The sequence below is a fragment of the Mesoplodon densirostris genome, chromosome 7 (genome assembly GCF_025265405.1).
Source record: "Mesoplodon densirostris isolate mMesDen1 chromosome 7, mMesDen1 primary haplotype, whole genome shotgun sequence".
NCBI classification, from domain to species: Eukaryota; Metazoa; Chordata; class Mammalia; order Artiodactyla; family Ziphiidae; genus Mesoplodon; species Mesoplodon densirostris.
The window spans coordinates 59,073,927-59,091,963 of record NC_082667.1 but is presented as its reverse complement, the minus strand read 5'-3'; the positions used below and the strand labels follow the sequence as shown (position 1 = coordinate 59,091,963).

The following is an 18,037-nucleotide window of genomic DNA, read 5'->3' as shown; positions in this document are numbered from 1 at the left end:
TCTAAATCTCCAATAATTAGGACAGTGTGATATTAGCTCAAGAATAGACAAATAGCCCAGTGGAGCAGGATAAAGAATACAGAAACAGATCCAAGTATCTCTGAACATTTATTATATGACATAAGTGACACTGCATTGCAATGGTGCTGGGGTACTTGGGTCAATTGGATTGAATAGTCATGTGAAAAAAACGGACTTGACTCCTATTTCACACTGTACACAAAAAGCACTTAAAATGATTGTAGATCTAAATGTAAATATTAAAATAATCAAACTTTAGAAGATAACATACAAGAATATCCTCATGATCTTAAGGTAAGCAAAGATTTCTTAAACAGGACACAAAAGTCACTATAAATATAAAAGAAAAAAATGAGTAAATTGGACTACCTTAAAAATAAGAATTTTTGCTCATCAAAATGCACCATTAAAAAGTGAAAAAGGAAGACACAGAGAGGAAGAAGATATTTGCAACATGTATGTTTAACAAAGGATCATGTCTAGAATATAGAAGGAACCTCTGCAAATCAGTAAGAGAAAGGAAGGCAACCCAATCTAAAAAATGGGCAAAATACTTGAATAGGCATGTTATAAAAGAGAATATCCAAATGGCCAGTGGACATATGGGAACATGCTCAGGTTCAGTAGACTTAAAGGAAATTCAAGTTAAAGTCTCAATGCATTACCACCTCATACCAACCAGAATGGCTAAAAGAAACCGACCAGAAAACCTGACTATACTAAGTTTTGTAAGTATTGGCAAGAATGTAGAGCAACAAGAATGTTCGTGTACTGCTGGTGGGAGTCTAAATTGGAAACCACTTTGAAAAACAGAGAACTTATTAAAGATGAACCTCTACATTGTCTGTAACTCAGTAGTTCAAGTTCTGGGTATATCCCCAACAGAAATACATACATATGTTCACTGAAAGATACATGCAAAAACATTGGTAGCAATACTGTTCATAATGGCTCCACACTGGAAACAACTCTAATTTCCACCTACAGTAAAAAGGATAAATAAACTATAACATATTCATATAATAGACTTACTAGGGCAATGAGAAGGAAAGAAGTCCTGTTTCACCTGAAACATGATGAATTTTACAAACATAATGAGTTAAAGAAGCTGGACACAAAAGAGAACATAGTATATTATTCCATTTTCACAAATTTAGAAAAAAGGCAAAATGAGCATATGGTTCTAGAAGTCAGACTAGTGGTCACCAATTTGGGGGCAGGAGACTTTTGGGGGTGCTGGTAGTGGTCTGTTTCTTGTTCAAGATACTGTTTATACAGGTATTTTCACTTTGAAAATTCATTGAGCTGTGTACTTATTTATGCATTTTTAGTATGAATATTGTAAAAACATTTTTACTAAAAAATTTTAAAAAGCAAGGTAGATTTTAAGATTCTAACTTTGAATTGATAAAAGATTCATATTATTAAAAATTCAAAAAATATAGAAGGGAAATGGTTCAAAAGTCTCCTTCCCATCCCTGTGCCCCATCCATACAGTTCCCTCCCTCATAGGCAGCCAATGGTATTAGTATTTTTGTATACACTTCCAGAGTTATTTTTTGATATGCAAACAAATAAATATGTAAGTAATTAAACACACACATCTATTCTCCCCCACCCACCCTTTGTATATGTATGGCAATATTCTGAAAGCATTATTCTACAGTCTGCTTTTATCATTTAATTTATCTTAAAAACCTTTCTGTAACAGTACATAAGGAAGTTCCTTATGTCTTCTTACAGCTGCATAATGTACTATTGAATGGATGTGCCATGTTTTATTTAATAAGTTCCCCTCCTGATGGGCATTTAGGTTAAATTATTTCTGGTTGAGAAGCTTTTTTGATCCTGATCTATGTCGTGTTACATATCTGTTTTCCCAGGGCTCATACTTTTTACAGCAGTTTGCACAGGTTGATATGTAGTGAAGCAATACTTTATATGAAAGAGAAGGGTAGAAATAAAATAATTTGTCTGCCTCTAAGTTTTAAAAGGAAGGTTGTCTAAATAATTGGACTGCAGAATTTCAAAGCTAGGAGGGCTGGAGAGAAGTAATTCTGTACTTTCTTGTGATTGATTTCTTTAAGATTCCGATGAAAGTTAAGATTCTCTCCTTAGAAAAAATGTGTGCACATGTAAAATTTTGCATATAAGTTTTGGGGTTGACACACCCCTTGAAATTCCTTTATGGATTCTAGATTAAGAATCTGTTGGGAGGGCTTCTCTAGTGGCACAGAGGTTAAGAATCCGCCTGCCAATGCAGGGGACACCGGTTCAAGCCCTGGTCCGGGAAGATCCCACATACCACGGAGCAACTAAGCCCAAGCACCACAACTACTGAGCCTGCACTCTAGAGCCCGTGAGCGGCAACTACTTAGCCCACCTGCGTGCATAGAGCCGGTGCTCAGCAACATGAGAAGCCACCGCAATGAGAAGGAGCCCGGGCACCGCAACAAAGAGTAGCCCCCGCTCGCCAGAACTAGAGAAAGCCCGTGCGCAGCAACGAAGACCCAACGCAGCCAAAAATAAATGAGTAAATAAATAAATTTATTTAAAAAAAAAGAAAAAAAAGAATCTGTTAGGAATTCCCTGGTGGTCCAGTGGTTAGGACTGTGTGCTCTCACTGCCAAGGGCCCAGGTTCAATCCCTGGTCAGGGAACTAAGATCCCACAAGCTGCAGCAGCCGCATAGCACAGGGAGATCAGCTCGGTGCTTTGTGACCAACTAGAGGGGTGGGATAGGGAGGGTGGGTGGGAGAGAGATGCAAGAGGGAAGAGATATGGGAACATATGTATATGTATAACTGATTCACTTTGTTATAAAGCAGAAACTAACACACACAAAAAATAAATAAAAAAGGATTCTTTATTTCCTGTAAAAAAAAAAAAAAAAAAGATCCCACAAGCTGTGCAGCATGGCCAAAAAAAATCCTCAAGAATCTGTTATCTAGCATAACCCCATTAATATAAAAATTGGGAAACTGAGGGCCAGATTTGGAAGGTGAGTTTCAAAACTAGTTAATGGCAGAAGACAGTCACATGTATTTATGTTAAATAATGCCAGCAATATTCCCTCTCCTTTCATTGACTGATGCTACAGCCCAGAGTGTCAAGGGAGGCTGCCCATTCCTTCCCAGGAAAAGTTCAATTTATAGGTAGGATAACCTGAGAGAAAAATGGTAAACAAATTTAACTGAAAGATTGATTTTTTTAATGTATATATATATATCAAGATGGTATGGTTAGAATTTCTTGTACAATACTTTGATTTAGTTTCTTTTTCTTTTGTTTCCTGTTTAGCCCAGGAAGAAGAGGGGAAAAGTGGAAGTGAGACCCATTAATCTGGGGACAGATTATGAATATGGGGTTTTAAACATTCACCTGACTGCATATGATATGGCCCTGGCAGAGAGTTATGCCCAGTATGTTCACAACCTCTGCAACCATCTCTCCATTAAAGTCGAGGAAAGGTATGAAAGATGCCTTTGCATGGGATGTTCTTGGTGTGGGTAGTATGCTCTGCTTTGTTAAATGAAGTTTTGAGATATAATTTACATGTAGTAAAATTCACTCTTTTTAGGTATATAGTTTGCCACAATCAAAATATAGAACAAGTCCATTAAGTTCTTAAAACAAAAAGTTCCTGGGTGCCCAAGGTGTAGTCAATTTCCTCTCTCTTTCCTCTCAAGTCCCTGGCAACCACTGATTGATTTTCTGTCCCTATTGTTTTAAGTTCTCCAGAATATCATATAAATGGAATCATACAGTATGTAGCTGTTTGTTTCTGGCCTCTTTCACTTAGCATAATGGGTTTAAGATTCACCTGGGGTTTTGCAATATTCTGTTGCTGAATAGTATTACATTAAATGGTGAACCTTAATTGGTTTATGCATTCAACAGTTGATATACATTTGGATTGTTTCTAGTTTATTGGCAATTATGAATAAAACTGCCATAAGCTTTCTCATACCAGTTTTGTAGGGGCATGTGTCTTCCTTCCTCTTCAATAACTACCTAAGCCTGGGATTGTTTGGTTGTATGGTGAATGTATGTTTAACTTTATAAGAAACTGCCAAACTTTTTCCAGAGTGGCTGTCCTATTTTGTATTCCCACCATCAGTATATGAGAGTTTCAATAACTCCTTACCCTGGTCAGCACTTAGTTTGTCACATTTTTTTAAAGTTATTCTAGGAGATATATGGTGGTATTTCAGAGTGGCTTTATTTTTTTCTTCTTCTTCTTCTTTTTTTTTTGGCTGCACTGCCCGGATTGTGGGATCTTAGTTACCTGACCAGGGATCGAACCACTGCCACGGCAGTGAAAGCACTGAGTCCTAACCACTGGACCTCCAGGGAATTCCCCATACCACACTATCTTGATCACAGTAGCTTGATTACTGAAAAAGCAACTTTGTTCTTTATTCAAAATTATTTTGGCTATTTTAGGGCCCTGGGTTTTTCATTAAAATTTTAGAATTAGCTTGTTGATTTCTACAGAAAAGAGCCTGATGGAATTTTGGTGGGATGTGTTGAATCTGAGGATCAATTTGAGGAGAATTGACATCTATTTTGAGTCCTCTGATCCATTAACATGGTATATCCCCCCATTTATATAGATATTCTTCGCCGCCTCTGCTTTTTACATACTCTTTGGGTTTGCTGGAAAACTGTAGGGGAGGAGAACTAACATTTACTGACTATCTATGCCAGGCCAGGCACTTTACATATCTTATCTCAATGTTTGAGAAAGTGTGGGATGCCCTGTGGTTTGCCTTAAATAACATTAAATCACATGGTGAGAAATTTCTTCCCTTTTTAATTCTTTTTAAGCCTAATTATGTCAAGGAGAAATTCTTAGTGTTGTGCTGGTGTGTCCTTAACACCACTGAAGTACTTCCTAATCTTTATAAGAAAGAGGGGACCTCAGGTTCAGAGTCTTTGGCAAACACCACCATCTAGCTAGAATTTTATAACATTGTTTTGTTTTCACTGTATTTATTTTTAGCTTACCTTCTTTTTATGTCAACTGATACTCATTTTTCTATTTACTGTAGTGATATAAAGTCAGGCTTATTGAGGTATAATTTACGTTAGTAAAATTCACCATTTTAGTGAACAGTTTCTGTGAGTTTTGACAAATGCATGCAGTAGAATAAATACCATCATAATCAGGATATAGAACATTTTCATCATCCCAAGAAGTCCCCTCCTCCCTTTGTAGTTAATCCCTTGTCCCACCCCCAGTCCCTGCAACTATTGATTTATTTTATGTCCTTGTAGTTTTGCCTTCTCCAAAATGTCATATAAATGGAATCATGCAATATTTTTCTGTTTGAGTCTGGCTTCTTTCACTTAGGATAATGTATTTGAGATTCATCCATGTTGTTGCCTGTGTCAAGTAGTTTGTTCCTTTTTGTTGCTGAGTAGCATTTCATTGAATGGATGTACCACAGTTTGTTTATTCATTTGAAGGACATTTGTGTTGTTTCCAGTTTTGGGCAGTTACAAATAGAGCTACTATAAACATGTACAGGTGTTTGTGAGAACAGAAGTTTTCATTTCTCTAGGAGTGTGATTGCTGGGTCAAATGGTAAGAGTGGTGTATTTTTATTTTTATTTAGTTTTAAAATAAATAAATTTATTTATTTATTTATTGGCCGCATTGGGTCTTCGTCACTGCACGTGGGCTTTCTCTAGTTGTGGCGAGCGGGGACTACTCTTCGTTGTGGTGAGTGGGCTTCTCCTTGTGGTGGCTTCTCTTGCTGCAGAGCATGGGCTGTAGGTGTGCAGGCTTCAGTAGTTGTGGTGTGCAGGTTCAGTAGTTGTGGTGCGCAGGCTCAGTTGCTCTGCAGCATGTGGGATCTTCCCGGACCAGGGCTCGAACCCGTGTCCCCTGCATTGACAGTCAGATTCTTAACCACTGCACCACCAGGGAAGTCCTGTACTTTTAAATTTGTAAGAAACTGCCAAGCTGCTTTCCACAGTGGCCATACCACTTTTCACTCTAACCAGCAACATGAGTTCCAGTTGTTCCACATCTCAAGTTTCTTTTTAAAATTCATTTTTAAGTGAGTTGATTTAAAGAAAAATATTTAATAAATAATAGTTTGGGGGGTTGGTTTGCCATTGTAGCAAGGTAATACGTGGCATCATATGTGGATATGGCAAAAATTATACTTTCTTACTCACTAGATATTAGTATATTCCCATTTTATAGATGAGTAAACCAAGGCTCTGAAAGGCCAAAATTCACAGAACCAGTAAGTTGCCTGGATTTAACCCAGTTCTCCATGACTCCAGTATTTTTAATTATATAGTATTTTATTTTAAGTCCTTAAGCCAAATTTGAACTTTTAAACCTTTATTACTTAGAGTATAACTGTGCTAAATGTGCTCCTTAGAAGATTAGATAATCAGCTGTGACTTTAGCTCTCACAGCTGATAGTACTCAATTGTTTTAGGCCTAAAGATGTGCTTTATCTTTTTCTGATGCCCCAGAGAGTTGGTTGCTCTTTCAGCACTTGACACATACCTCTATCATGTCACTTAGTGCTCTGGGCTGTAATCATCTATTCATTTGCCAGCTCCCTTCCCCCCTGACTACATGGGGACTTGTGTTCTTCTTCATTTCTTCAGTACCTAGCATAAAGCCTGCCACATGGGGAACATTAAGCCATTCTTGAAAGAATGACAGGTTCTTGAATATGACTACACAATCCAGTTGTGTAGTATACATTTCCTAAAGTTTAATGAAAGTGCTTTTAAGTACTTAATTAAAGAACTGCTGGTTGAGTCTCTTCTTGCTGTGTGGTAGGCATTGGACTAGACATTCTGACTGGAGGATGCAAAGGTAAATGCCCGATTTCAAGGAGAGTGTGTGTGTATGTGTGTGTGCACACACACACATACACACACCAAAAAAAATAATTATAACATAATATGAAAGTGATAAGTGAAAGATAAAGTTTAATATCAGTTCCAGGAGGCAGAGTAGCATAATAATTTAGAGCAATGCTTCTCAAAGTACCACTCTGCGAAGATATCAGGAGCTTATGCCAAAATGTACATTAACGCTTTGCTTCCTTCATCAAGAAACTCTTGCTATTGAAAACAAAATGTTGATTGAATTAAAGTGTGTTTACTGACTGTTTCGTGCTTCTTATCTTGTCTTGAACTGATAACAAGCAGTTTGCTTAGCAGCTTGTCTTTGGATCACACTTTGAGTAACAAGTGGTTAAGAGTAAAAGCTCTGGAATCAAACTGTCTGCATTTAAATCCTAGTTCTACCAGTTATTAGCAATATGACCTTGAGAAATTCTGAACCTCATTTCTTTGTCTTCATAATGGGGATGATAATTTTCCTATTTCTTTGAGTTCTGAAAATTAAATAAGAAAATATATAATAGCACTTAACAGAACGTTGTAAACACTCTGTAAATAATATTATTGTTATTAGTAATTAATGAGATGTTTTTCAGCTGGCAGGGATTAGGGGTAGCATCTCAGACGTGGTGGTGGCAAAGAGGCATTAAATGCCATTTACAGAATGTTATCATACCTACAGTGGATCAGCTCCTTGGAATAGTGTTTTAAATGTTCAGAAGGACTTTTAAAAATATTTTGTTTTTAATACCCTACTGTGAAAAGCTCTGGCTGCATTTGAGTAAAGGCAGGCAGGCAGTAACATTTGTTGAGCACCTACTATCATAACAGCCAGCCACTCTGCTAAATACTTTTTTTGTATATTATTTTACTTAATTCATACAAGCACCTTGCCATAGTGTATCAAAGCATTGGTTCTGGAGCCAGACTGCTTAGGTTTTGCTCTTGTTCTGCTACATTCTTACTGTGTGATATTGGGCAGTTTCCTTAACCTCTTTGTGTCTTGGTTTCCTCATTTGTAAAATGAGGCTAATAAAAGTACCTATCTAATAAAGCTATTGTGAAAATTAAGGGAGTTAATATATTTAAAATGCTTACAACTAAGTCCAGAAACTTTGGCTGCTGTTATTATTATTGTTATTATTATTATTAATATAATAAAAGCTTGCCTATGGTCATAAGTGGCAAGGTCTGGATTTGAACCCACTTCTTTTCCTCCAAATTCGTAATTCCCTGTGACTGATTCTCCACACTGCTTTTAGTGTAATCTTTCTAGAATGGAAATATGATCATGTCACTCTCATGCTTAAATTCCTTCCATGGCCTCTCATTCCTTTAGGCTCAAAATAAAAGTTCCGGGCCTCCCTGGTGGCGCAAGTGGTTGAGAGTCCGCCTGCCGATGCAGGGGATACGGGTTCGTGCCCCGGTCTGGGAGGATCCCATATGCCGCGGAGCGGCTGGGCCCGTGAGCCATGGCCGCTGAGCCTGCGCGTCCGGAGCCTGCGCGTCCGGAGCCTGTGCTCCGCAACGGGGGAGGCCACAACAGTGAGAGGCCCGCATACCGCAAAAAAAAAAAAAAAAATAAAAAAAAAAAAATAAAAATAAAAAAAAAAATAAAAGTTCCTCACATACATTGCTAGGCGCTCCATGGCCTGGGCTTGCCTCTCTCACCTTAACTCACACTTCTCTCTCCCTCTCCTTCTATCTCCAGTTACACTGACTTTGTTTTTTGTTCTTTCCCACCTCAGGGGCTTTGCACATGCTCTCTAAAGCCTAGAATACTCTTTCCCCTTCAGCTAATCAGCCCCTATTTTTTTCTTAGGCTTTATTTTATTTATTTATTTATTTTTTGTGGTACGCGGGCCTCTCACTGTTGTGGCCTCTCCCGCTGCGGAGCACAGGCTCCGGACGCGCAGGCTCAGTGGCCATGGCTCACGGGCCCAGCCGCTCCGCGGCATGTGGGGTCCTCCCGGACTGGGGCACGAACCCGTGTCCCCTGCATCGGCAGGCGGACTCTCAACCACTGCGCTACCAGGGAAGCCCTCTTAGGCTTTATTTAATGTCACTTCTTCAGAGAACCTCATTAAGTTAGGTCTTTATGTTATATATTTAGGAGAAGTAAAGTGTATATTCTTCCCTGGTGGTGCAGTGGTTAAGAATACGCCTGCCAATGCAGGCAACATGGGTTCAAGCCCTGATCCGGGAAGATCCCACATGCCGCAGAGCAACTGAGCCCATGCACCACAACTACTGAGCCTACGCTCTAGAGCCCTTGAGCCACAACTACTTAGCCTGCGTGCCACAGCTACTCAAGCCCGTGCACCTAGAGGCTGTGCTCTACAACAAGAGAAGCCACCACAATGAGAATCCCGCACACCACGACGAAGAGTAGCCCCTGCTTGCTGCAACTAGAGAAAGCCCGCACGCAGCAATGAAGACCCAACACAGCCAAAAATAAATAAGTAAAATAAATAAATTTATTTTTTTAAAAAAGGGTATATAACTTCCCTTTCAAAATGCTCATTCCTTACCCTCATAATTACTTGACTATTATTAGACTCTAAGATATGTAAGGCAGGGATTGTTTCCGTCTTCATCAGCAGTCACGCTAAGACCTTGCCCAGTACCTGACACATAGTAGGCACTGAATGAATATTTGTTGACTTGGATTGAGTTCCAGTAGGCATGAACATGAATTCTAGGATGACAGAATGAACGATGTGCTGCTTTTTGCCTCTTTCCTGGTTCTTTGCTCCAAATAGTAGAGCATAAAGAGATGTTCATTTTTAACAATTCACTTCTCTGCACTGATTGAGGTTTTCAGACCATCATATCAGGCATTCTTACTGCCCAGCTTTTCAGAGATAAAATGATTTTCTTTTCTTCTGATTTTCATTTTATCTTGATCCATTTTTCCTTTAGTAGTTGGGGGTAGGGCTCTGACCTTGAGATGGAATTGAGCAGGAGGGCTGTGTGCTAGCTTTTGTTCTATAAATGGTCTGCCTTGCTGCAGCTGCAGCTCACCCAGAAGATGAGAGGAAGGGGCCTCTCCTGTGGGTCCTTTAATTTGCCTGCATCCCTTGCTGAGCAGGTGTCTGGAGAGATGGAAATCTTACTCTTCTGGGAGCAGTTTCCGAGCCTGAAGCTGACCCAGCTCCTGTTCTCTGTGGAGAGTAAAAGCATCATTCATCATCATTCTCTGTAAGGCTGCTCTTTCCTTTTTTTTTTTTAATCCACTTACATTTTTTAAAATGGAGGTATAACTTATATATAGTAGAGTCCACAGATTCTAAGTTCCCTAGCATCCCAGCAGGGTCCCTTGGGTCCTATCCCAGCAGTACTCTTAAAAGCTAGCACTATTTTGTCATGTTAGGTTGACTTTTGAAATTCAACTACTTCATTTCTTCCCTTCTGTTTTTTTTTAATATTTATTTATTTAGTTAGTTACTTTGGCTGTGCTGGGTCTTAGTTGCAGCATGCGGAATCTTCATTGCAGCCTGTGAGATATTTTTTTACTTGTAGCGTGCGGACTTCTTAGTTGCGGCATGGAAACTTAGTTGCAGCACACATGCGGGATCTAGTTCCCTGACCAGGGATCAAATCCGGGCACCCTGCATTGGGAGTATGGAGTCTTACCCACTGGACCACCAGGGAAGTCCCTTCCCTTCTGTTTTGACTATCTGATCATCCAAGTAATGTTTATTGCAGAAAATTTGGGAAGTACAGAAAAGAGTAGATATTAAAGAAAAAGATACCTATACTCTTACTACTCAAAGGCCTATTATACTTTGAAATGACTAGAGTTCTCAGTATTTTTTTTTATCGAACTATGCCTGGTTTTTCTGTCGGTTCTCTTCGAGGGCCTCATGCCTCCTTATTTTTGTAGAATGCCATTTTTTGGAATGGCAAACATCTATGTTCATTCTTTACATCTTGATAAAGCCCTACCTCACCTATGAAGCCTTCCCCAAACTCTCCCCCTTCTCTCCCTCTTGTCCCTGTAACGTTTGGTACATACCTATATTGCCTTTGTCTTCCTGTAGTGCAGGTGTTTGTGTACATACCTGTCTCTCCAAAACACTCTTAGCAAGCTCCTTGAAAGCATAGACTGCATAGTGCCCACCAGACTGCCTAGGACAGACAGGATCTCAGTAAATGTTTGTTGAAAGAGTGAATGAATGAATAAACAAATCAATGGAATCTTGTAAGTGTTGAGGAATAAAATGCATGTTTAGTGGCAAGAATGAACAATTCTCACTTTATTCAGTCTTATCTGTGGAATGTCAAAAAGGAAAAAGAGCATTTTAGAGTGCTGTTTACTTTTCTGAAAGCTTTTACATAATTACTTTTTTTGATTTTCCATAACAAGTCTATGAATGCATCCCAATTTTTTTTTTTTTTTTGGCTGCACCACGTAGCATTCGGGATCTTAGTTCCCTGACCAGGGATCGAACCCATGCTCCCTGCAGTGGAGGCGTGGAGTTCTAACCACCGGACCGCCAGGGAAGTCCCCAGTTTTTTTATATAAGGGAGTTATTACCAAAGGTAAATTTGAAGAGATCAGAGATTGTGCTATAAAATGGAAAGGGATGTTATTTAGGGAGGCTATCTGGAAGTTTGCAATACCTAGCATTTACTCACTGTTTATAAGGGCAAGGGAATTGGCATTTGTAGGCACAGTATACCTGGCAAATTACTTATGTAATCTTATTTAATTATTGCTACAACCCTATGAACTAGGTATTATTATCTTCATTTAATAGCTGAAGAAACTAAGACTCAGAGAGCTGAATTAGTTTGTCCAAGGTCAAATAGGTAGTAAGCGGCAAAGCCAACATTTAAATCCAGTACTGACTCTCATGTTTCTAATCCATTTTCCGTTACGCCAAACTTCTTTTCGTAGCAGTCCATCTGTAGAGGGCCATACTCCTTACTCTTAATTGATGAAGCTTTGTGTGGCATGAAAATTCAGCAATCCTACTGTTGTTATTATTATTCCATTTATCTTCAGTTTGAGGAATTTTTGATAAGATGAACACAACACTAATACCTAATACCTAATACCTAATACCTACTAATACCTAACACTAATTTCTGTGTAGCCATCAGTCCTATCTCATCACCATATCTGAGTCTCACAATAGTCTACTGATATAAGCCTAGATTGTAATCCCCTTTATACATGGAGAAACTGAGGCCCAGAGTGGGAAGGGACTTGCCTAAGTAAATATTGCTAATAAGTGACAGGGCCAAGAATTGACCCCAAGTCCAGCACTCTTTATTGTGGCATGTAGGTCTGCTGAAGCCAATTGTAGTGAGCAGAGACTCTACAACAATGGTTCTCAACCTGGGGACATTTAACAATGGTGATAATTTTGATTGTTAGCACTCCGGGGGTACTACTGGCACTTTCTTGGTGTAGAGGTTAGGGATGCATACTCCAGCCCCCACAACAAGAATTATCTGTTCTAAAGGGTCAGTAGTGCTGATGTTGAGAAATCCTGCTCTAGAACTGGAGCAGGGGACTTCCCTGGCGGTCCAGTGGTTAAGACTCAGTGCTTCCATCGCAGGGGGCACGGGTTCGATCCCTGGTCGGGAACTAAGATCCCACATGCTGCACGACACAGCCAAAAAATTTAAAAATAAAATAAAATAAAAATAGAACTGGAGCAGGATTGGGTTTCGTGCTTCATTTCTTCAGAAGAGGTGAAATACCCAAGGTTAGCCTCCAAAGTGTACCTAGTGATGAGCTTGATTCTTTTAGAACTGGCTATTCTTTAGTAGCAGTAAATACTTAGTAATCACCAGGTTTTATTCAGAATGTTATATTAGGTATGACTGGGGATGCAGAAAAGTATTAGACATGGTCTGTCACCTCACGGAGTTTAGAGATTTCTGGAGGAGGCACAAGAGGATCTGGTTACTTTGCCCCTGGCTGAAGATAAACAGCCCTAGATTGCAGGAGCTACTGCGTGCAGTAGTGGCTGTACTCAGGGACTACCCTGACTGAAGTGGTGCTGCTGGCTTAAGGGAACCCTCCCAATAGCTGACTCTTCCTTCCCACAGTTATGCGATGCCCACCAAAACCGTGGAGGTGTTGCAGTTGCAGGACCAAGGCAGCAAAATGCTCCTGGACTCAGTTCTTACCACCCATGAGCGAGTGGTTCAGGTAGGTACTCTGGGAGAAATTTGAAATGTATTTGCCTCTCCTGGTTCTTTTCTCTATCCTGATCTCTTGGTTGAGCTTCAAACCTGCTATCCAGTTGTCTACTGGGTTTCTCCACTAAGATGTTCCACAGGTGCCCTCACTCAGTGTATACAAAACTAATTGTAGAGGGACTGATGTTTTTTTCCTGTAATCCTCCTCACCTTTGAGCTTAATGCTTGACCCTTCTTTGCCCTTGGGTATCCATTCATTCTCCAAATTCAGTGGCTTCTACCCCTAAAAATCTTTCAGATCCATCCACTTTGCTTTACACTCATATCAATGTGATCGTGTCATTGTCCTGCCTAGAACCCCTCAGTGGCTTCCCTTTCGCTCTGTACCCATTAGCAGCACTCCTCTTTCCCCATCCCCCCAGGTCCTGGCAACCACTAATCTGCTTTCCACTTCTATGGTTTTATCTCTTCTAGGCATTTCTTCAAATGGAATTATATAAAATATGGCCTTTTATATCTAGCTTCTTTCACTTAGCATGTTTTCAAGGTTCGTCCATGTTGTAGCATGTATCAGTATTTCATTCCTTTTTACTGCCAAGTAATATTCAAATGTATGGACATCACCCCTTTTTGATCCACTCAAGAAACATCAGGAAGGTAACCAGAGGGATGTTAAGGTAGTAACACCCTAAATCTATGTTAAATTTTTAAATAATTAAAGTACTTACAATCTTGGTTCTTTAAATATTATCAGGAATAAATTATTTGAGCTACATTTTATGACAGCTCTAACTTGCCACTGAGGCTCACAGGATAAAGTGTGAACTCTTTGATTAGCACCTAAGTGCCTTCATGTTACTCTTCCAGCTTTTCTTCTTCACACCCCCTTTCATTCCGGCCACACATGGCACTAGTTTCAATTCCCTAGTACTGTGCTATTCCTCCACATTTTACTGAATATTGCTTCCTCTGCCTTAAAAAAAACTCCACACTACTGTTGAATTCTCCCGATTTACTCCTGTATTTCAAGACTCTAACCAGATGTTACCTCTTTTGGAAGCTTTTTCTGACCCTCCTGATTGTTAAGTAGGTGTTTCTCTTGTGGGTTCCCACAGCCCCCTGCATGCCCTTCTACCACACATCTGATTTAACTCTGGATTCTCAGCACAGGGTCTGACAACATCAGGTCCCGGTCTATGTGGGTAAACCTGAGTTGATTCAGAAAGTCATCCTGGACTTGACCTCTTGATCCAGTTATGACATTCATTGCCTACAAGAGCAGATATTGGCCATGACCATCTTAGTAACCAGAAACCAGAAAACTTGGTAGATCAGCAAGAGAAATCCTGGAAAGTCTGGGCTCCAAAACCAGCTCTGGGTGTTAATCCTTCACCCAAAGGCCCTCTAGCTCTGCTGCAGCTGACATTTGAGCCCTTGCCATGTCTGCCCAATCACCTAGGTTTCAGTGCCTCTCTTAGAGCATCTTCTTTCCTTTTGCAGATCAGCGGTTTGAGTGCTACATTTGCAGAGATTTTCTTGGAAATAATCCAAAGCAATCTTCCTGAAGGAGTCAAACTGTCGGTGAGGGAGGTAGGTGCTAATTTGAGAAGAGGCCTGCTGGTGGGCTCAAAATATGGAATAGAAAATCTGGACTGGCTGGCTTTAGAAACAGAAAGACATGTGAATAATTTAGCCCAGATAATAATCATCAGGAAAGGTGTGCAGGCTGCTTGACCGTGATCATTATTCTGGCTTTTCCAGTGCATCAGGGATGATGCTTTATAGACCATGGAAGTTGAACTCCATCACAGCATCCTGATATTAGGCGTGAGCCCATTACACCCACAAATTCCCTCCCTTGAGGCAGATGTATAGCAGAAAGAACATGATTTACGATCACATACAGTGTAATTAAACAGAACACAAATAGGGAAATGTACTTAAGGCAGGGAGAAAGTCCAATTCAACTTTGAATCCTTGATACCTAATATAAGTCTGGTACATAGTAGCTACTCAGTAAAAGTTGAATCTAAATCATTTTCTACAGAGCTGGCTGATGGATCCTTTTCTGATGCTGGGCATATTTGAGTAACTCTGTAGTAATTCCCTCTTATCTTCTTTTTCTTCTCCTCAGCACACTGAAGAAGACTTCAAAGGAAGGTTCAAAGCTCGGCCAGAACTGGAAGAACTGCTAGCCAAGTTGAACTAGCTCCCTGCAGACCCTTTCGTGCCAGCACTGGTGATACTGAGTGGCGACGGGAAGAGCTTCCTGGGTGGCCAGAGTCAAGCAGCAGACCCGGACCCTCAATATCATAAGTACCCATCTCCACAGCCAGGGGTGCCTCCTCTCCTCTGTGGAAGAGTGCTTGCTGATGGTCACCACTTTCCTTTGAGCCAACCCTAGGTATCTTCCATCTAATAAAAATCTGCTGTTGATGAATGTGTGTGTATGTGAGAAGTCAGTCCATCCTGTCGAGTATATTTAACTAAGGGATTCAATTTCTCTTTGCCTGGTGCCTTAGCACATAAGCATGTCCCCCTTCAGTATTTCTCCAATTAGAGTGAACTCATCCTTTAAATCAACCTGGCATGGAGTCCCTTTAGTGAAGCAGACGATCGTAAGTAAACTCTCTGTGGATAGAAGGCATAGGGAGGGAGATTTTGTATATGAAAAAAACCCTCCAGATAGGATCAGGGTCTGTCCATAAGTGAAAAAAAAGTACCTTGTGGGGTAGTGAGTGACCTGTCATAAGTATGCAGGTAGATGTTACATAACTGCAAATTAGGGTTGCCTGGAATGAGTTTAAGCAAAGAATTAAAGGTTGATCTTGGTCACGTATCAGAAAACTACTACTTGTGAGCCAAATCCCAACAACTGCCTATTTGCTTTTTAAAAATAATTTATTGAGGCGAAATTCACATGTCACAAAACGAACCTTTTTTTTTTTTTTTTCCGGTACGCGGGCCTCTCACCGTTGTGGCCTCTCCCATTGCGGAGCACAGGCTCCAGACACGCAGGCTCAGCGGCCACGGCTCACGAGCCCAGCCGCACCGCGGCATGTGGGATCTCCACGGACCAGGGCACGAACCTGTGTCCCCTGCATCGGCAGGCGGACTCTCAACCACTGCGCCACCAGGGAAGCCCAAAACGAACCATTTTAAAGTGAATAATTCAGTGGTATTGAATGCATCTGCAGTGTCGCGCAACCTCTATCCAGTTCTAAAACCCCATTGCCTGTTTTTGTAAATAAAGGTTTATTGGAACAGAGCCCTGCTCATTCATTTACACATTGTGGCTGCTTTTATGCTTCAATGGCAGAGTTGAGTAGCTGTGACAGAGACTGTTAGGCAAAAACATTTTTACATGGTCCTTTATAAAAATAGTTTGTCAAACCCTGATCCAAGTCATTGGTTCTCAAACTTAAGCATACATTAGAATCACCTGCAAGGCTTTTTAAAATATTTATTTATTTATTTATTTATGGCTGTGTTGGGTCTTCGTTGCTGTGCGGGCTTTCTCTAGTTGTGCTGAGTGGGGACTACTCTTCATTGCGGTGTGCAGGTTTCTCATTGCGGTGGCTTCTCTTGTTGCGGAGCATGGGCTCTAGGTGCACGGGCTTCACTAGTTGGGGCACATGGGCTTCAGTAGTTATGGCTTGCGGGCTTTAGAGTGCAGGCTCAGTAGTTGTGGCACACTGGCTCAGTTGCTCTGTGGCATGTGGGATCTCCTCAGACCAGGGCTGGAACCCATGTCCCCTGAATTGGCAGGCGGATTCTTAACCGCTGTGCCACCGGGGAAGCCCCTGCATGGCCTTTTAAAACACAACTTATGGTCGCGTGTAGGGCGCCTGTGCAGAGGCGTCAGGAGCCAGCACGGCGAGGACCATGTTGCTTCCAAACATCCTGCTCACCGGTACACCAGGGGTTGGAAAAACCACGCTAGGCAAAGAACTTGCATCAAGATCAGGACTGAAATACGTTAATGTGGGTGATTTAGCTCAAGAAGGGCAGTTATATGATGGCTATGATGAAGAGTATGATTGTCCCATTTTAGATGAAGACAGAGTAGTTGATGAGTTAGAAAACCAAATGAGTGAAGGTGGAGTTATTGTTGATTACCATGGTTGTGATTTCTTCCCTGAACGCTGGTTTTATACAGTATTTGTGCTGAAAACAGATAACAGTGTTTTGTACAAAAGACTTGAAACTAGGGGTTATAATCAGAAGTAACTAAAAGACAATATTCAGTGTGAAATTTTTCAAGTTCTTTATGAAGAAGCCTTGGGATCCTACAAGGAAGAAATAGTGCATCAGCTGCCAAGCAATAAACCAGAAGATCTAGAGGATAATATCAATCAGATATTGAAATGGATAGAGCAGTGGGTCAAAGATCATAGCTCTTGACTTAACAAGAATGCCACTTTACAATCACTCTTGATACCTCTCTGCTGACATCATATAAATTGTTCAATTATCAGTATCAGTACAACTTTCTTATTGAAATTGTGCTGTTGGACTCATAGGTGGATAGTATAAAGGTTTATGTTTAGTTTTTTTCTCCATGAGAAAGCTAAACAATCTCAAATATAATGAATAGTATTATTAAGGATTGAGAGTTAAAACTGTAATTTTTTAATGCTTCAGTTGCTCAAGAATAAATAAATCTGATTTTTAAAAACCCCAAAAAACAAAAAACAAAAACACAACTTACTAGGCTCCATCCCCAGATTTTCTGACTTAGGAGATCTTGAGCAAGGGTGATGCTGCTGCTGGTCCAGAGTTACCTCTTTCAGAACCACTAGTCTAAGTTGACCTCTAATGTTTTTCCTATTCTGAGCATTAGTGCATTCATACTTTTGTACAGAATAGCTATAATTTATTGAGCTAGACCCTATGCTAGGTACTACATTAGCTCTAATCCTCACACCAGTTTTTTAGGGTGTATATATGAGTGTGCGTGTGGATAGTAACTGTGA

General features: G+C 40.4%; 2 protein-coding genes across 2 annotated transcripts in view; both read left to right on the top strand.

Annotated features, from left to right (window-relative positions):
• MRPL48 (mitochondrial ribosomal protein L48) overlaps positions 1-15,501 on the top strand; it is a 52,163-nt gene extending 36,662 nt beyond the window's left edge. The window contains exons 6-9 of the mRNA XM_060105194.1: positions 3,321-3,490; positions 12,969-13,071; positions 14,562-14,651; positions 15,196-15,501. Coding sequence (XP_059961177.1) covers positions 3,321-3,490; positions 12,969-13,071; positions 14,562-14,651; positions 15,196-15,270 — 438 coding nt within the window. The 3' untranslated portion in view covers positions 15,271-15,501. The remainder of the gene's footprint in view (positions 1-3,320; positions 3,491-12,968; positions 13,072-14,561; positions 14,652-15,195) is intronic.
• A 1,407-nt stretch (positions 15,502-16,908) lies between these two features.
• LOC132493954 (adenylate kinase isoenzyme 6-like) lies at positions 16,909-17,490 on the top strand. The gene is given in 1 exon segment (XM_060104905.1): positions 16,909-17,490. A coding segment is annotated over 1 exon segment (519 nt). The 5' UTR covers positions 16,909-16,946; the 3' UTR covers positions 17,466-17,490.
• Positions 17,491-18,037: the final 547 nt, after the last annotated feature.